The sequence below is a fragment of the Eschrichtius robustus genome, chromosome 4 (genome assembly GCF_028021215.1).
Source record: "Eschrichtius robustus isolate mEscRob2 chromosome 4, mEscRob2.pri, whole genome shotgun sequence".
Lineage (NCBI taxonomy): Eukaryota > Metazoa > Chordata > Mammalia > Artiodactyla > Eschrichtiidae > Eschrichtius > Eschrichtius robustus.
The window spans coordinates 36,412,259-36,432,519 of record NC_090827.1 but is presented as its reverse complement, the minus strand read 5'-3'; the positions used below and the strand labels follow the sequence as shown (position 1 = coordinate 36,432,519).

The window sequence follows — 20,261 nt, the reverse complement described above, 5'->3', positions numbered from 1 at the left end:
TATAAGTGATATCATACAGTATTTGTGTTTCTCTGTCTGACTTATTTCACTTATCATAACGCCCTCCAAGTCCACCCATGTGGCTGCAAATGGCAAGATTTCATTCTTTTTTATGGCTGAGTAGTATTCCATTGTATATATGTATCACATCTTCTTTATCCATTCACCTGTTGATGGACATTTAGGTTGGGAAGCCTTATTCTTAATACAGATGCTGTTAAAGAATTATTGGAAAATAAAGGCAACTCTATGGCAAAAAAAAACAACTGAAAACTTTAGAAGACATAGATAATTTACGCAAAATTTCCAAAATTGACCCAAGCTGGGTCGGGGGGAGATGGTGGTACTTAAGTAAATCAGTTACCAAAGGGGAATTTGGAAAGATGGTGGAGATACTATTAATAAAAGCATCAGGTCCAGAAACTTTCCCAGCTGGGTTCTTTTTAACTGGTTGAGACTAGGAAATTCTGATATTATTAAACTTTTGCAAATGATAAAAAATGATAGAAAGCTCAACAGTTCACTTTATGAAGAAATCATAAGCTTAGTACCAAAACTTAGCAACCTCACTTATTAATACAAATGCACAAATTCTAAAGAAAAGACTCTCTTCTATCTGTACTGCAGGGCTCCTCCCCAGCCCCGCGAAGCCCGGGCCACCAGCACCTCAGATGCTGGGGACCACCTATAATAATGATGCAACATTTTGTTGCAGACAAATTTTTTTCCACGCTCTTTCCCGTGAAGTAGATAAGACAGGTATTTTCTTTAAGGCGAGCCCACTGTTACAAATTCAGAACTAAGGACGGAAAAGGAAGTTGTTCTTTCCTTCCTCTGCTACCATCTGTTACCTTGATCTGTACCTAAAAGCAAAGCCTGCTCCTTTAATTTCCTTAATTAATCAAATGAATTCAGAACGCCACTCTGGAAACAGCCCTGAAACATCGTCAGTTTTATGAAAGGGTTTCTATTAAGAAATCAACTAAAGTTTTTTATTTTATTTATGTAGCATGAAAATGTCCAATTAAGTTATTTCATCTGAGTCCCTTTAATTTCATTAGTGTCTGTTTCTTGGCTAACTCAGGCCTGGAGCTTAGGAAAAATGATGGGGCTTCTCTTACACACCAGTCCTGGGAAGGCTGTTCCACAACCCCTTCCTCAGCTCAGCACCCACCCTGGACTGACACATGTCGGGGCTTGGACACACACACACACACACACAAAATATTCTTGTAGCCTGCATGGAGCTCATGTTATCAGGAAGAGGGGCCTGTAGGTATCCAGGAAAAAGCAGATGGTCCAGTTGCCCCGGAACTTTCTTTCACCTTTGAAAGTCTGAAAGCAGAAGCGACCTGCCATGTGAAGACTTCTTAGATATTTAAAATTCCAAAGTGTTCCCTTTGTCCCCATTGGAAATGAGATTTGAATCCACCCTCCTTTCCTTGATACCCTTAAGTGGTCTTTTGCAAGGTGTTGGGATTTCATTTCTGAGAGTGGTTTGGGTTTTTTCCTGTCCCTTCTCCCCCAGAGGAAAGAAAATACAAATGCCACTTGTGCCCCTATGCTGCTAAGTGCCGTGCAAACCTGAACCAGCACCTGACCGTCCATTCGGTGAAGCTGGTGAGTACGGACACCGAGGACATCGTCAGCGCCGTCACCTCTGAAGGCAGTGATGGGAAGAAGCACCCTTATTATTACAGGTGAGCCGCCCGTGGAACCTGCTGGTCCAGGCTGCCCAGACTTTCTTGAACACTCCCTGCCCATCTGCTAGGGCACACACGACAAAGTGTCTTTTCTCAGTCACAGGGCTGAGCTTCCTTTTAATATTGACTTTGCTTGGATTGAACCCTGTGTTGCACTGACTCCTTCCTGGCTTGGGTGGCCCTGGGAGAGTTAATTAAAAGGGAGGAGGTCTTAGAGGTGGCTTTGTGGGGCGGAGTCCGGAGAGTGGCAGGGCTCAGGGGTGATTAGCTGTGAGGTCTGGGCAGCTGGGAAGCTCCCACCTTTGTCACTGAGCACCTCGCTGCTTCCTGAGAATTATCCTAAGGAGAAATGAATCTGAGAACCCTGAAGGAATAGCCCTGGAAGTATTGCATACTTTCCCCTGGCTGTGCTATCCTTTAGTACCTGGAATGGTATGTTTCTCTTCCACATTCAACCGTGAATCAATATTCGGTTTGTTTGCTATAAAATCCCGAGTTTTCAGGCTTGCTGTCGAATCCTGCCCGAGTTTATCAGCGCACCGGCTCTGCTGATATCTTGGCAAGGCTGCCCCCCATCTCTTTGCCAGAAGGAATCAGTTAGGTTAATGTATAGCATCTGGAATCTGTAATGTTTAATTAACTTTATGATTATTTAGCATAGTTATAGCATGAATGGGATGGTTACATTACGCTGGCTCTGAGTCTGTCTGGCACAGTGACCACTTCAGAGGTGTCCCAGAAAGTGGAGGAATTTTCTAATGCAAAGCCTTTTGGTGGGAGGAAAACACGTGTCAAGGTCCAGATTTCGGAGTGTACCGCGTGCAACCGGGTAGCCTCCCTTGAGAAGCTCACCCTTCTCTCGTCCCGTACAGCTGTCACGTGTGCGGATTTGAGACGGAGCTCAACGTCCAGTTTGTCAGCCACATGTCACTCCACGTCGACAAGGAGCAGTGGATGTTTTCCATCTGCTGTACGGCCTGCGACTTCGTCACCATGGAGGAGACGGAGATAAAGGCGCACATCGGCACCAAGCACACAGGTGACCCTCCCCGTCTGCCCTTCTCACCCGCCTCTCCTCCATCCCCCACCGCCCCACCTGGCATGGGCGTCCTCATCGCCGTGAGACACTGACACTTCCTTCCCGAAGGAGGGACTTCCTCAGGGTAGCAGAGCCGCATCCCTCTGTATCCACAAGGCCATTGCCTGGCCTGGCTTATGCCTCGCCAATCTGACAGATTCACCGGCTCAGGTGCGGTGGAGAGGCGAGGGCTGTTTGCTTGTTCCTCATCCTGGTCATCACCATCGTAGGTAACAGTCATGAAGCTTTTATGACGTCCCAGACTTGCACCTTTGTGCCCCAGATCTCATTTAAGTCTTAGAACAACCCTCTGGGGTCAGTACCATCGTGGGCATACCATATAGGTGAGAAACTGAGGCTTAACAGAGGTCAGGTCTTCTCTCCAAGGTCTACAACCAGGAAGTGACTGCAGATACTCAGACCAGAACACTTTCATGCTAGAGCCCACTCTCTGTGACCCTGCTGTTCTGACAGCCCCAGGCAACCCTGGCAGAGGGCTGCCCCTTTCTGTTTTGCGGGGCCAGAGCCCTGTGCACCTAGTTCTGCAGGCTCTGCCCCTCTTCGCTGAAACTGCAGCCCTGACCCCCTCCAGAATGATGCATGGCAGCTCTGTTCAGGGGCAAAGAAAGCCAGCTTCTCCTGAAACAACTCAGTGGCTCTCTAGCCTGCGGCCAAGACTTTGCCAGCACTTTCCTCTCCTATAAAGCTCTGGCCATACTGGTTAACTTCATCCATTTAATGATGTTAACATTTGGACTTCACCACGCAATCGTCCTCTCCCAAGTAATGGTTACAAATGACACCAGCGTGGCGTCATTAAATGACAACAAAGAGGAGCTCCCCCTGCATTTTGCTTACAAGTCATGAGCTCATGTTGCTGACTGCCAGCCCTGGGCGGTGGATCAGCCCCTTGCATCCTCGGCCCTTGAAGGATTCGGGAAGGGGAATTTCCCTGACAGCTGAGCTGACAATGTGCACGGCCGAGAAGTATCTCTCTGTGCTTTACTGGCCGCTTTGGCTCCGTGGTGCCAGCAGCAATAAAAGCTTGCTTTTGTCAGTAAGCGGAGCAGCTATGACTCGGAGGTCTGCAGAGAACCGTTATGCTGAGTGAGGTGGTGCCGTTTTTACAGTCAGTTGTCTGACCATAACCATATTAGTACTGTGGGCAGCGGGTGAGCTGGGAAACCCGCATTGAGACAAATGAAATTCAGCATTTCTGGAGTGGCCAGTGGAGGGAAAGGCCAGCCTCTCTTCCATTTCCACTGGCTTTCAGATTTTTTTTTTTCTCTTGTCTGTTACACTTCCTTTCTTCTAACCCTCTCCACCCCAAAGTATGCCTAAACCCAGTTGAGAACTTCTCTCCTCCCTCCCCTATCCACAGCTCTCTCCACCCCACCTCAAGGAAACTATAGAAACCATAATGGCTGGAAAGATGTTGGACTTAGAACCACTTAATTGTCATCACTGGAAACTTCACATTCACAAGCAACTGACGCAAGGTCACTGACCTCCTAATTGCCACAGGGAACACGGTGAAGATCTTGTTCCCTCTGAGATGGTGGGACCCTTGTTCTAGCTGGGAAGAACATTCTTGCTTGTTAGCACAGAGAGCCCAGAGTGAAATGCATTAAAGAAGTTTCTTTTGTAACGCAGTAGAAGCCTTTAGTGCTGCTGCTATTAGGCAATAAGGTTCTATCCTATTTTATAAGCCAGGGGCGCTAGCAAGGTTTTTGTAAGGGCCAGGCAGTAACTGTCTTAGGCTTTCAGGCCAACAGATTCTGTCACTGCTATTCAACTCTGCCATTGGATGGAAAGTAGCCGTAGGCGATGTGCGAATGAGTGGGCGTGGCAGTGTTCCACTAAAACTTGCTTTACAAAAACTCAAGGCTAGGTTTGGCCCAAGGGTTATAGTTTGCTGACCCCCAGTTATAAGCTTATGGCCCCACAGTTTGGGTTTCTCTTATTTAGCTGCTGCTTTGAGGTGTTTGAATTTAACCCAAAATATGTCAGTCTACATCTGTAATCAGTAAGCTGTGTAATTGCAAAGTTATGATATAAAGCAGTATGTATGCTGTATAATATAGATAACAATATATATTCCTGAGAATAAGGAGCTTATGTAAGGCACTGCTGTGTCTCCAGCACCTGGAGCAGTGGCTGCACAGTGTAGGTGGGGAGTAAGCCTTCATCCAGTGAATGAATATAAGTGTGCAAGCACATCTACACACACATGTGCACGCCAAGTAAGAAAACTACTGAAACGTGGCCCTTGCCTGACCTTAGAGTCTACTAACTTATGTATATACAGGCATACCTCGTTTTACTGCACTTTGCCTTATTTAGCTTCGCAGGTTTTTGGGGTTTTTTTTTTTTAACAAATTGAAGGTTTGTGGTAACTCTGCGTCGAGCAAGTCTAATGGTGCCATTTTTCCAACAGCATTTGCACACTTCATGTCTCTGTGTCCCATTTTGGCAATTCTTGCGATATTGCCAGCTTTTTCATTATTATTATATTTGTTAATGGTGGTCTCTGATCAGTGATCTTTGATTTTACTATTGCAAAGAGATCAAGGCTTGCTGAAGTCTCAAATGATGGTTAGCATTTTTTAGCAATAAAGTCTTTTGAAATTAAGGTTATGTACATTGTCTTTTTAGACATAGTTCTGTTGCACACTTAATACACTACAGTATACTGTAAACATAACTTTTATATGCACTGGGACACCAAAAAAATTATGTGACTTGTATTATTGCAATATTTGCTCTATTGGTGTGGTCTGGAACCGAACCATCAATGTCTCCGAGGTTTGCCTGTACTCTATGTGGAAGAAGTTACTTGGGATGGAGGAGAGCACACGTTGAATTCTAGATCCTGGCTCTAGACCCCATGTTACTGTAAATAGCTCTGGGAATATAAGGACTCATTTAACTTCTCTGGGCCTCCATCTGTTCCCTGAGTTTTTTTAATGAGTAGGAGATGCCAGACAGGCCTGAGATTCTCTAATTCTGTGAGCCTTGTTCCCTCATTTGATTTACCTGTCATAGGAATGGGCATCTTTTATTTCAGTACCCTAGGAGATCTGAAGTGCTTTCTTGTTACCTAGTAAAGTTGTGATCTACGGGATGAGCTTTAATGAATAGCAGATTTTTACTCAGTCTCTCTCAGAATCCACATCCTTCTTCATACTCCGTTACTGGCTACTCTTACCCAAGGCACCCTTGTGAATGACGTGCTGAGCGGGTATCTGAGGAACTCTCCTCTGTTTAGTGTTTCTTCAGTGACTCTCCCTTACCCTCTTCCTCCACGGCTCCTTGTCCCTGCAGTGAACATCAGCAAGATAAAATATTCCCTCTGGTGCTTCCTTAATGCAAATTTTGCTGCAGTCTTTAAATGTTGCAATAATGGCATTGAGGAATTTGAATAGCTATTTGGAAAATACAACCATCTGTATGTCACGTCACATTGACACCAAAATAAGTGCCACATGACTTACCCAATCCCTGTTAACAAATCACCCCTAGAAAGGCTTGAAGAAAATAGAATATTTTTCAAACTTCCAGAGTGAGAAGGATTTGTAAAAGCTTAAGTGACAGAAGAAATCACGAAGGAGAAGAATCAGGAGATTTGACACAGGAAAATTTCTCCTGTTTGCAAAAGCAAAGCAAAAGAGAAGGAAAAGGAAAAGAAAAACCCACAGTCTGAAAAAATGTGTCTGTAAAAATGACAAAATGCTTATCTATTTACAACACGGAAAATTCATATAAACTGGTAAGAAACACTTTAGGTCTCCAATTAAAGGATTCACAAAGGACATGAACAGTCAATTCACAATAAAAGAAATAAAAGCTAAGGACTTAACATCAGGAAAAATGTTCAACCTCGCTAGCCGTCAAACTAAAACTCACAAGTGGCTTATCTTTCACCTATTAAGTTAGGAGCACGTCTTGCAATGTTACCCACTGTTGCCAGAAGCTGCCGATCCTCCTGTGGCCATGGCCTTGCAAAGTGGTAGAACTTTTGAAAACTAATTAGTATATACCAAGAGCCTTGAAAATGTAATGCGCTGTGACCCAGTAATCCTGCTTCTGGGAATTTATCTGTAGGAAAAAAAAAAAAAAAAAAAAAACCAGCCAGTGGAATATTAATTTTAACTTAAAATTCAGTTTTAAGGAAATATTTAAGTAGAGTAGGATAAGTTTACCCCATGGATATAATAATATCATTTAAAACTATTAATTCATAATTATTTTCATAAATTTTTTGAGCACCAACTGTGTGCCAGGTATATAAAACAGCATGGGAAAATACAAAGTGTTCGTTATCGTTATTATTATATTTTGTAAATATTATATGTTATATTTTATAATATAATAATATATTCTTCAATAATGCTTACCATGAGCCAGGCATTGTTCTTAGTGCTTTGCATATAAAAACCCATCTGAGCCTCACCACAAACATATGAGGCAGGTGCTGATATTATTCCCATTTTTCAGATGAGGTAATTGAGGCACAAAGTACATACCTTGTCCCAGCTCATACAGCTGCTGAGTGGAACAGATGGCATTCAAACTCAGGTATTCTGGATCTTAAGTCCTTATTCTTTATTTTTTTCTTTATTTTTTTATCGGAGTATAGTTGATTTACAATGTTGTGTTAGTTTCAGGTGTACAGCAAAGTGAATCAGTTATACATATACATATATCCACTCTTTTTTTAGATTCTTTTCCCATATAGGTCATTACAGAGTATTGAGTAGAGTTCCCTGTGCTATACAGCAGGTTTTTATTAGTTATCTATTTTATATATAGTAGTGTGTATATGTCAGTCCCAATCTCCCAATTTATCCCTCGCCCGACTTATCCCCTGGTAACCATAGGTTTGTTTTCTACATCTGTGACTCGACTCTACTTCTGTTTTGTAAAGAAGTTCATTTGTACCCTTTTTCTTAAATTCCACATATAAGTGATATCATGTGATATTTGTCTTTCTTTTTTAATTAATTAATTAATTTTTTTTTTTTTTTTTTTTTTGGCTGTGTTGGGTCTTCGTTTCTGTGCGAGGGCTTTCTCTAGTTGCAGCAAGTGGGGGCCACTCTTCATCGCGGTGCGCGGGCCTCTCACTATCGCGGCCTCTCTTGCTGCGGAGCGCAGGCTCCAGACGCGCAGGCTCAGTAGTTGTGGCTCACGGGCCTAGTTGCTTCGCGGCATGTGGGATCTTCCCAGACCAGGGCTCGAACCCGTGTCCCCTGCATCGGCAGGCAGATTCTCAACCACTGCGCCACCAGGGAAGCCCGTGATATTTGTCTTAAATGCTTATTCTTAACCACTATGCAGTTAACAACAACAATTTAAAAATAAAGATGCTTACTTTTTCAAAAATAAAAAAAAGAATACCAAAAATGTAATGTTGTTCGTATTGAGGCAGCAAGAGGGTGGGTACTGTTTTCTGGTCTCAGTCTCTCAATCTGTGTCATTTTAAATTACGAAATACTTAGGTTGTTCACGTTCTCTTCCGTTGGCTGTCCCAGTGTTTGAGGTTGCATTACCTGTGCACAGGTGTCCTTCACCAAAAATCTTTGCGATGCTGAAGATCAGTGATGGCTTGGATTGCAGTGAGCCTTGGATTGGGTTGACAAGGGCGCCCTGGCTCACTCCCTACAGACACAGCGAGGGGAGATGTGAACTGAGGGGAGAGGAAGCTGTGTAGATGAGGGATTACAGAGCGCGTGGGCTGGGCTGTTCCCCATGCTGTAGCCCAGAGCGTTTGCCGTGGCACCTCTATGTTTATACATTTATTAATTTAGGGAGCTCTCCCCAGTGCCGTAAGCCTGAGGGTACTTGAAGCTATTCTTAAAGATGGTAATTAAAATTATCTGTTTTAATTCTAAAAACTAGTTTAAAATAATCACTCATAATATTCTGTTGATAAGACTAGTCTTAGAGGATGGATTTGCTGAAGCAATGTCAGGGACTCAGGGCCCCCACTGAAAATATTCTATTTGTCTACAAAATGTGACTGAACTGGTTCAATATTTAGATAAGAGACTGGCAATCATGGTGCTGGCTTTCCTTGTACCAAGGGAGGAATGTATTCTAAAGGCATGTTCCATCCGTTCTCGTGGGTCAGTAAGTGAGGTCACCTACTGTCTGTCCAGGAACCAAGTTCACTTCTGCTAAGGAACAAGATTTTAAAAATTGTCAACTTGGGACTTCCCTGGCGGTCCAGTGGTTGGGACTCCGAGCTTCAATGCAGGGGGCGTGGGTTCAATCCCTGGTTGGGGAGCTAGGATCCTGCATGCCATGCCGTGGGGCATGCCCAAAAAGTAAAATTAAAAGGAAAATTAAAATTGTCAACTGAAGTAAGGGTTGGGTACTCTGGGCATAAGTGCAGCTCTGACAGGAACAGGACTTGAAAACATTGTAAGCCAGTAAATATTTTCCCTTCCTCATTTTACAAACTTTTTTTAATTAGACAAGTAATTTATGGTCACTCCAGAAAATGTTGAAAACCCAAATAAAAGAAAACAAGCATAAGGCTGATCATTTCATACGCTAGATGTAGCCACCATTACAGCTTTGTTTACTTCTGGATTTTTTTATGCCTATATATAAAATATGATTTATATTTTTAATCTCCTAATAAAGGAACTTTGTTTCTAGAGTTTAAAATCACTAGATTACTTAATTGGCTGATTTGAAGGGAAGGGAAGCACAGTCTCCCTATATTTTCAACCCTAGCCTAAAACTATGGGGTTGCATTAAATTGGCTTGGGGAGAATTGATGTCTTAACAATATTGAGTCTCTTGAACATTTACAATGGATAGCTCTCCAGTTATTTAGGGTTTATAATGTCCATTTTTATTTATTACAGTTTACCTTCAAGTGATATTATACCTCTTCATATGTAGTATAAGAACCTCACAATAACTTCTTCTCTCCCAGCCTTTATGTTATTGTCGTCATACATTTACCTATTATAAACCTTATAATACTTTGTTATTATTTTTTAAACAAAATTACTTTTATTATATTTTAAAGAGATTTTAAATCGAAAGAAAAATTCATCTATCTACCCATGCAGTTATCATTTCCAGTGTTCTTCATTCTTTTTGTGTAGATCATTTTTTTATATTTGGTGTCGTTTTCCTTCTGCCTGAAGATTTTTTTTTTAACATTTCTTATAATTTGGGTCTGCTGGTGATGAATTCTTTTGACTTTTTTTTGCCTTCATTTTTGAAATATATTTTCATTGTGTATAAAGTTGCAGGTTGACAGTTGTTTCTTTCAGTACTTTATAAAGATGTCACTCCACTACTTCTCACTTGCATTGCTCGCAGTGAGAAATCTGCTGTCATGCTTACTTTTGTTCCTCTGCACGTAATGTAGCTTTTTCCCTCCGGCTGCTTTTAGGATATTTTTCTTTATCACTCATTTTGAGCATTTTGATTATGATGTCCCTTGGTATAGATTTCTTTACCTTTGGGGTTCATTGTGTCTCTTGGATCTGTGGGTCTGTGGTTTTCCTCAAATTTGGGAAAATTTTGGCCTTTTCACATATTTTTTCTGCCCTCCCTACCCCATTAGGGACTTCAACTGAACTTCTATCAAGCTACCTGCAGGCGTCCCATAGCTCACTGATGCCCTTTTCATTTTTGTGATTCTTTTTCCTCTGTGTTTCATTTCAGATCATTTCTATTGCTATTTCTTCAGGTTCACTAATCTTTTCTTCTGCCATGTCTAAATTGCTGGTAATCCCACCCAGTGCATTTTTCATCTCAGACATTGTAACTTTCATCTCTAGAAATTTGGATTGGATCTTTTTATATCTTTCATGTCTCTACTTAACTTTCCAAACATGTGGAATACAGTTACAATAACTGCTCTTATGTCTTTGCCTGCAAATTCTAACAGCTTTGTCAGTTCTGGGTCAGTTTTGATTGGCTGATTATTCTTTTCGTTTTGGGTTGTGTTTTCTTGTTTCTTGGCATGCTGATAATCTTTGTTTGCATATCAGACATTGTGGTCGTTACCTTGTTGGGCACTATATATTTTATATTCCTATAAATATTCTTGACCTTTGTCTTAGAATTCAGTTAATTACTTGGCAACTTTGATCTTTTTGGGGTCTTGCTTTTATGATTTGTTAGGCAGGTCTGGAGCAGTGCTCCATCGAGGGCTAATCATTACCCACTACTCAAAGATCTTCCTCAGTTTTCTACTCAATGCCTTGGGAATTATGAGTTTTTCTAATTTGGCCAGTGGAAACAGATGCTGTTCTCTAAGCCTTTCAGATGGGTTTTTTCCCTCTAACTTTGGGTGGTTTCCTCACACACATGCTCTGACCCCTACTCTGCTGAATGTCCTTCAGGGACCCTCTGCAGGTCTCCAGGTTCCTCTCCTGTGCTGCTCTTTCCTCTCTGGTGTTCTGTCCTGCAAAGTCCAGCCATGTTAATCTCCTCAGACCCTCAGCTCTATCTCCTCAACTCAGTGAGTCTGCCAGGCCATTCCCCAACCCTGCACTGCAGCCTGGAAAGGAAAGTCTCTCAAGGCAGGAAGCAGGGCAAACCTAGAGCCTGCCTGTTTTCTTTCCTCTCTCTCAGGGGTCACTCCTCTTTATTGCCTCATGTCCAATGTTGTGAAAACTGTTGTTTGATAAATTTTGTCTGCTTTTTGTCAGTTGATAAATAGCAATGGTAAATCCCGTCTCTGACACTCCATCTTGAATGGTAGCAGAAGTCTCCTGACACTAGATTTCAGTGGCCTCTTGACTTGTTTACTCCTGGTTTTGAGGGAGAGTCCTGTGCCCTGATGAAGAGTATGGACATTAGAGCCTGATCAAGTGAAATCTCTGCTCCACCACTTCCTAGCCACGTGACCAAGGCCATGTTAACCTGGCTGTGCCTCCCTTCCCTAGTCTGTAAAATGGGGGTGATAATAGTCATGCCTCGTTGGATTTTTGAGAGGATAAAATGAGATAGCGCATTTAAAGCATGATAACCCATTTAACGCATCTAAAGTTTCTAGAACTTGGTAACACATTCATCTTAGCTATTGTTGTCATTTTATTTTAATTCTTATGAGACGCCAATACACACTTGCCAATTGAATATCTACTTTTGGCCCGAGAACCACTAGTGTCATCACCATAGGTGACTGGGACCTGGGATCCAGCGCTGGGAGAGCTGGAAACCTCAGCTTGTGCTCCCTGAATGATGATGTAGACATGAGGCCCCAAATCCCCCACCCATAATTGCTATTATTCTAGGGTTTTCATCTCCTAAATAACAGACCTGGGTTTGTTTGTTTTTTTAATGTTTCAGGGGAAGACAGGAAGACCCCCAGTGAATCAAACAGCCCCTCTTCATCCTCCCTCTCAGCTCTGAGTGATTCAGCCAACAGCAAAGACGATTCAGACAGCTCCCAGAAAAACAAGAGCGGAAACAACCTGCTGGTCATCTCTGTCGTGCCTGGGAGCCAGTCCTCACTGAATAGTGAGGAAAAGCCAGAGAAAGGTAAGGGAGGAGGTGGGCTGATCTACTCAACCCTGCCCACTCTGGCGGGGATGACCCAGTCTTGAGAATAAGCCCTTGACAGAAGTGATGTTGGAAAACAGATATTAGGCCTGGGAACAGTATAGTACGTATCATCTAAAATTTACGTGTGCTTTTTGGCTTGATTTGCATCTGTATATGGGGTGGAAAGATGGGGAGTGTGACATTGATTCCGAAGCTGTATGTTTAACTCCTTTTAGCCCGGAGATGCAGGGAACAGTGCCTGGAAGGGTACAGCTGGAGGGTGGGGGGTCTCTGTCCTACTCCTGCCCTCCTGTCCCTCTGCCCCATGCACCCGTACACCCAGCCTCGGTCCTTTCAGGGTTCGAATGCGTTTTTTGCAACTTTGTCTGCAAGACGAAGAACATGTTTGAGCGCCATCTGCAGATCCACCTCATCACCCGGATGTTTGAGTGTGACGTGTGCCACAAGTTCATGAAGACCCCCGAACAGCTGCTGGAGCATAAGAAATGCCACACTGTCCCCACCGGTGGGCTCAAGTAAGGAAAGCAAGTACAGAACCTTTTACTGTGTTGTTTATTAAACACCCTTTCCCCATCCCTACCCCATCCCCTCCCCTGAAGGTTTTGGGGTCATGGAGAAGGGGGGCTTGTCATGGGGGGCGTTAGGCACCTCTGCTGCCTTTAGCTGGATAGGAATTAGATCTGCCCCCCAAGAGGTTGGCAGATATCAGCAGGAGAATACATTTCACGAGGCGACTTGCTGAAGCAGCTCGGCACAGGCCTGCAAGGGTAGACCCATCCTACACTGCTTGAGTTTTGCTCAGACTTGATTTTAAGGGACTTGGGGGTTAGTGTCCCCAGGTGTAAATCATTACACTGACACTGCACTTCACCCTCTATTTTTTAGATGATTTGCCGCAAGTCTTTTAAATAAGCACCACAGCTACCCCATACACACACCCACCCCCAAATATCGGATCCTTGCCAGTGTGAACAGGCAAGAGGCACCATTTTTCATGCAAAGATCATGTGCCTCGTGTCTTCCTGCACAGATGCCTTATGCCTTCCCAGGAGCTGGAATTGGGATCTCCCTGGTGTAGCCTTCGTGAGATCTGACATTTCCGGTCACATGTTCTTCACAGATCCCCAGAGACCTAGACAATGAGCATCATCATTAACCAATATTTGCAACAAGCCCTCTGGTCTGAAGAGAGACCCATCCGTTATTATCAAATGCACTGTGTGTCTGGCTTGATAATAGGTGCTAAAGGGCAAACAAGGAATAAAACATAATTTCCACCCTCGGGAAACGTACGTCCGAGCACAAGCAGAGTTTAATCTTCCCAGTGCTTCTGAAATCAGAGTCCCTGTTCATGAGGCACTCACGGTCTAGTAAAGAGAAAAAAGCATCTGTCACTGGGCACAGAAAGACATACCACTTTCAAAGCATAATTATTCATGTTTGGCTGAAATGATCATGTTATTAAAAGAATGAAAAATGACATTGTACTTAATAGAAGAACAAAAAAACCTTTTGTTTGTAAACCTTTTTTATCTTTGAAACTCACAACTTGCCAGAGAAGTGGCATGACTGTCCTGAATGGGTGAGGGGTGGAGAGACCCAGAAGGAGCCTGGGAGTCGAGTCGGGGGCTCCGTGCAGGATGGACTCCCCGGGCTCCTGCCTGGTCAGGGGGACCCTCCTCAAGAACTTGCCCAGAGGAGCAACACCTACCGTTGGATCCCATTTTGTTTCACCCTTGGGGGTGATTAGGGGGGAGGGGGAGGGGTGGGTAAATGGAATGGAGGGAGGGGCGATTATCATTCCCGACCACCAGTAAATGGGAAATGCCTAGCACGAGCTTATTTGGGAATTTGATTTGGTTTATTCCCACTGTCCCTTTCTAGATATTTGTGTACTCATGTTTAAAAAAAAAAAAAAAAAAAAAAAAAGCCATGTATTTCCGTGGTTGGAGTAGCACTCATTGCCCTGCCCAGACGCCCAGTCACACCCATTACCTGCGGCCCCAGCCAGTTGTGGCTTTGCCAGTCAGGCCCCCTTTCTTCGGGGACCTAAGGAGTCCCGAGCCTCCGACCCACTGGGGAGGATGCAGAGTGAACGCTGTTGCTTTTGTGGGTGTAAAAGCCCACTTCCCGTACAGCGCTAATGGTCCCCTATGTAATAGTTTATGTTCTAGGATGACCAAGTAGAAGAATACTTTGAAAAAATTGCTAAAGCCTTCTGGCTGTACAGTGCATCTTTGTTTTGTTTTGTTTTGTTTTCCCTTTGCCGTATCAGAGCATTAATTTGCCTGAGAGAGTGTCTTTACGATAAATAACGGGAGCACGGAAAACCCTTAGCACTCTGCCTGAGCAGCGAAAGAAAGATTGAGCCGTGGGTCACAGAAATGTCCTTAACGTGAAACAGACTGCCGATGTCTAAATTGCTTTTCTGTGATGGGACTGCTTGTACTCTATATCCTGTTCATAATGCAGATCAAATAAGATTATACTATTATTTTTCTTTTGCCGTAGCTCAGGACAGTGGTGAGTTTCAGACTCCTCTAGGTAAGGCCCAGCTTGGCGTAGGGGTTGTGTGTGCACCTGACCTGGGAATGGGCTTTATATTTCTCTCGTGTGCACTCTTCTGTGAGCTGAGGTTCCGAGGCTAACGGCGGGCTTGGTGCTGAGGAGCAGTGCACGGGCACTGGGTGTGTTGGGCTCTGCTGAAAACCTCTCCAAACCCTCCGAGGACGATTCACTCCCAGGCCCTGCCCTGCAGGTGCCAGGCCAGAGCCGAGGCAGCCACTTTTGCATTTGCATTCTTTTGGTAAAGAGAGCACACACGCTACAGCTATCATATCAGCCACCGACTCGAGCCCGGCAGCTTCTACAGAGCGAAGCTCAGCAGAATCCGTAAACCTGCCCTCCCCGTCCTCCTCGCCCCTCCGGAGAGCCGGGAGGCTTGGGGGTAGCGTAGCCTCACTGCCTAGGATGGAGAGACCCAGGCTTTGTCCCAGGGCACAGCCGGCCCGATAAGGCGGCAGAGCTGGGACTGAAACCGGCCCTTCTGGATAGACTCTGCCTAAATTACCTGTAGAGACCAGTCCAGTAATGAATCAGTGCCCACCATGTGCTGAGTACTCTACCGAGCTCTGCAGAGAATGCAGAAGAAAAGGGGGATACGGTCCTGCCCGCTGAGGATTTATGATCCCTTTGGATGATTATTAGTTCCATGACGTAATAACACTAATCATTAATAATGCATTAATAATGTCTTCAAGCTCCAGAGAGCAGTCGCCTCCCTCCCCCCCTCCCTCATTCCTAGATGGGCTGGTGGGTGGGCTTCCTTCTGACGAGCCCGTTGCTGGTCCTCCCCCCCCCCTTCCCTGATGGGGACCCCAGGGCTGTAGGAGACAGGTTTTAGGAGCACAGGTCTCTGCATCTACACACACACTCCCACACGCAGACACACACCCAGGCCTTCTCGTCCTAACCACCCTTTAATCAGCACGATTCTGACCCCTACGACTTTCTGTTTGCTGGAGGTAGCTCTCCCCCTATAAGCTGTTCTTCAAAACTCTTAGCCTTTCTGCGTGTGCTTGGTGTGGTGCATGAAAAGTCGATTCTTTGTGTTGCTCCCATCTCGAGGGGAGGTCGTGAGGGTTAGCCCTCGGCCGAGGCCACTGGGGGGGCCGGGGAGGGCTCCGAGGGGCCGGGCGGGGAGGACGGAGGGGAGAACCGCTTAGCCGGGCGCCCCCTCCCGCACTGGCTCTGCTCCCCTTCCTGGGGGCCGGCGTCCGCGGGTGCAGCCAGGAGACCCCGAGCAGGCCGAGGGACGGCTCCGTCCGCCGCAGAGCCAGAAGAGGGTCCTCGTTCCCCACCCCACCCCACCCCCCCCGCAGGAGGCGGCAGGGCCGGGCTGGGCAGGGGGCAGGCCGGGCCTCGGAGCTGGGCGGGCGGCCGAGGGCAGGCTGGTGAGGCGGGGAGCAGCCGGGCGGCCGCCGAGCCCGCGTGGCTGACCCGCCCCTGTCCTTGCTTTCCCCCCCTCCCCCCGCTCCCCGCCCGCAGGTGCCCATTCTGCATTTATTCCACCAACCGCCCCGCCGCCATGGAGTGCCACCTCAAGACCCACTACAAGATGGAGTACAAGTGCCGGATCTGCCAGACGGTGAAGGCCAACCAGCTGGAGCTGGAGACGCACACCCGCGAGCATCGCCTCGGCAACCACTACAAGTGCGACCAGTGCGGCTACCTGTCCAAGACCGCCAACAAGCTCATCGAGCACGTGCGCGTGCACACCGGGGAGCGGCCCTTCCACTGTGACCAGTGCAGCTACAGCTGCAAACGCAAGGACAATCTCAACCTGCACAAGAAGCTGAAGCACGCCCCGCGCCAGACCTTCAGCTGCGAAGAGTGCCTGTTCAAGACCACTCACCCCTTCGTCTTCAGCCGCCACGTCAAGAAGCACCAGAGCGCGGACAGCCCCGAGGAGGACAAGAAGGGCCCGGCTCCGGCCCCCAAGGAAGCCGCCGGCCCCGGGGCCCCGCTCCTTGTGGTCGGCAGCGCCCGCCACCTCCTGTCTCCCCTGTCGGTCATGTCCGCCTCCCAGGCTCTGCAGACCGTGGCCCTGTCGGCCGCCCACGGCGGTGTCGGCGGCGGCAGCGGCGGCGGCGGCTCCGAGCCCAACCTGGCACTCAAGGCCTTGCCCTTGAATGGCTCCCCTTTGCGCTTTGACAAGTACCGGAACTCGGATTTCGCCCATCTCATTCCCTTGACCATGTTATATCCCAAGAACCAGTTGGATCTCACATTCCACCCTCCCCGACCTCAGACTGCGCCGCCCAGCATCCCGTCCCCCAAACACTCCTTCCTCGCCTATCTCGGACTGAGAGAGAGAGCGGAGACTGTCTGAGGGCAGCCGGGCTCTGTACCAAAAACCAAGAGACAGAGACAAAAACACAAAACTCACAGAACTTAAACACAACCCCAGCAGGTGTACGTTGCTGCAAAACCTACAGACCCGCCCAGGTCTGACCACGTGTACTGTATATCTTTAGTGAGGAATAGAGAATTGGCTCTGTGTGTATACCTATTGCATTGACCTGAAAGCTGCTTTATCCGATCTTCAGAGAGGTGACCTACTGCATCCGTCTACCTTCAGAGGCATGCCTCCCCAGCCACACACTCCCACCCTCAGCCCTTCTCCGTCCTTTGAAAGGAAATTCGTCTTGTTAAACCCTAAAGAGAGTGTCCTTAATAGCAATCAGCACTCGTAAGCTTCTGTACCGGTGCATTTTGTTTTCTGTTGGGTGAATGGGGCGTGTGGGCGTTTGTGGATTTGGAAAGAGACAGCCGTGTGTCGTGTGCCATAACATTTGCACATTCTTCGTACTGGCTTCTTTCACAGGGATGAACGTTCTTTGCCCTCCTGGGTTGTTCATCCACGGCAGTCGCTCCCCGAGCTCCTTCATTACCTTTCCCTCTCTATTTTGTGGCTACAGAGTGGTAGGGCCTGGTGCTTAGGCGATGAAGGAATGGTAGACATCTCAGTGCTGCCTGAGATTTCCGACGGAGTCCTGGAGACCTTTTGCTCGCATCTCTGGTTATGAAGATGCGAGCAGTTGAGAGCCCCATCTGGAAGAAATAGCTTGCAGCGCTGCAGCCAACATCACAACACTTAAGTGTGTTTTGTGTGTGTGTCCATACGTATGCAGTGTGTATGGTACACACACACAGTGCATCATTTTTTTAAGGGCAGATTATATATATATATGTATGTGATGTATTAAGTCAGTGGTTACCATTTGTTTGCAGGAAAAGAAAAATTGTATGAGTGAAAAATTTTATGGTTGATAAATCCAGCCAAGGAGATTAAAAGGGGTTTGGATAAATTCTGGGTATAAATGCTCAGACTAAAAAAGAAATGGCAGTTTTGCACAGTGCTTTTGGTCTTGCACTAGTTTTTGTTTCTCATCTGCAAAAAAGAAAAGTAAAATAAAAGGAAGAAAATGTACCTTTTTTATGGAAAGAGTAGACTGTATGTTTGAAACATTTGTCATAACCTCTTTGACATATAACGACCCAACAGAAAGGTGCTGTTTAGTCCTACCGTTCAGTTTATGCCCCTGAGACATTTCCATTGTGTTTGCAGGTCGTCAGGCTATAGCAGTATTCTCCATGTTATTAATAATTCTGTATTCCATTTTGTTAACACCTGGTAGATATAACCTGCTAGGAAGCTAACTTTATACTTATTTAAAGCTCTTATTTTGTGGTCATTAAAATGGCAACTTATGTGCAGCACTTTATTGCAGCAAGAAGCAGATATGGATTTGTTGTACAGCCCTTTGCTATTCTTAAAAAGTAATGGGTGATTTAAAAAGAAGAAAAGGAAAAGAATCTTTGGCTAAACATGTTAATGGCTTGTATTTTTTAAGACAACAGAATTTCCAGTATGAAACAGGCTGAAGAGCAGAAAGAAATGTGCTTTGTATAATAATGAGAAGTTTGGAATATAAAAGTTTATATATTATTTATCTATTGAAGAACTGGTGTACAGGAGGAATGCTTTCTTACTGCGTTGCTGTTTTCCATCATGTGTTATCCTAGGGTTGGGATTTTTTTTTTCATCTACTCCACCGGGGGAAAATAAAAGCATCCCTAATTTTCTTCCTCTAGTCAGTTTGCTTCACTGAAAGCTCCCCTTGAAATTGGTACCGTTCTACAGGAGTCCAGAAGTCTGTACCTTCTGTCCACACCATGGTCGTCCCCTGTACCCACCCTTCCTCCCCCAGACCTAGCAGGTGTGCTACACTTCCCTTGCCAGTCATCCAGCCCTGGCAAACCTGTTTACACTAAGGAGATGTCTCCAGGGGCAGGGAAGCTGAGCCAGCTAGGGCAGGAAGCTCCCGCACCCTGGGTCATCTTCCAGCAGAGACATCTGTTCTTGGCCACGTTTGAAACGTCATTCAACGTCGCCATATCAATGTCTCAGTAAAAGACACTATAGACAGTTATGGACAATACACTCCAAGAATACTGGGCTTATGGGTGGATTGGTTTTTTTAAAGTCACGTCTTTTTCCCCATATAATGGAGAATGTGCCACTTGGCTAATCATGTGCTTTCACAACTACAAGTTCAGTGATGTCAGGAAAGAGGGCCATGGTGATCCCACAGAGGCTGGCAGAAGGGCGAATCCCACGTGAGCACCAGCAGGTTAAAAACCTGAAGGGTGGCCCTGACAATTTAAACTGCGGATTTTACAGCATGCCACTTGTGCAATACGAGGTCCTAGGGTGAAACTTTCAAGATCAAGAAGGGTTTTGGAAGGAGACAATTACCGCTCAGATGCTTGCCACTGAACTTGTATTTGAATGACTTAGTCATGCTTAATGTAATTGGGCAACTTTTTTAGCACTTTGGAAAGAGTCATCCATCTTTCTGGTAAATTATAAAAGTTTTCTGAGTGAGAAAAGGTGTGTTTGGAGTTTGTTTGACTTTTTATATTATTATTATTGTTATTAATAAAGAAAAATCTACAGCATTTTTCAGACTCCACCGAAGTAATATGTACCCCTGAATTTGGTTTGCAGTTTGATACTCAGGGAAGGATGTATTCCATAGATATCCTTTCCGTGTAGAACACTAATGTCTTTGAGATAGTCACCTGCCAACTAACTTCAATTCTGTTTTCACTATGCATTCTTCAATGAAAGCTAGCTTATTTTTCCATATAGTAATGCAGTTAGAGCTCTCAGCACTTTCTTCTCTCCTTTTTTTAACTCCTCATACTATGTTCAGATGATCATACTGTCAAGGTTTATGTACATTACTGAAAATTTGTATTGTATAAAGCTTTTTGCATTACAAGGCTGTACAGGGTCATTTTGACAGTAACTGGTATATTCCTTTGCATCTTATGTTGCATTGCCAATTTCTAGTGTATCCAGTTTGGAAGTA

The 20,261-nt window shown here is 45.3% G+C and overlaps 1 protein-coding gene across 5 annotated transcripts in view; it reads left to right on the top strand.

Moving 5' to 3' along the window:
* Positions 1-20,261, top strand: part of ZNF827 (zinc finger protein 827) — a 178,342-nt gene extending 158,081 nt beyond the window's left edge. The window contains exons 10-15 of one of the 5 annotated variants that reach the window (XM_068542577.1): positions 1,529-1,700; positions 2,576-2,742; positions 12,106-12,297; positions 12,659-12,836; positions 14,833-14,865; positions 16,369-16,456. In XM_068542577.1, coding sequence (XP_068398678.1) covers positions 1,529-1,700; positions 2,576-2,742; positions 12,106-12,297; positions 12,659-12,836; positions 14,833-14,848 — 725 coding nt within the window. In that variant the 3' untranslated portion in view covers positions 14,849-14,865; positions 16,369-16,456. Of the gene's footprint in view, positions 1-1,528; positions 1,701-2,575; positions 2,743-12,105; positions 12,298-12,658; positions 12,850-14,832; positions 14,866-16,368 lie in introns of those variants that run through there. The other 4 variants (XM_068542578.1, XM_068542576.1, XM_068542579.1 and 1 more) reach the window with 4 other exon arrangements.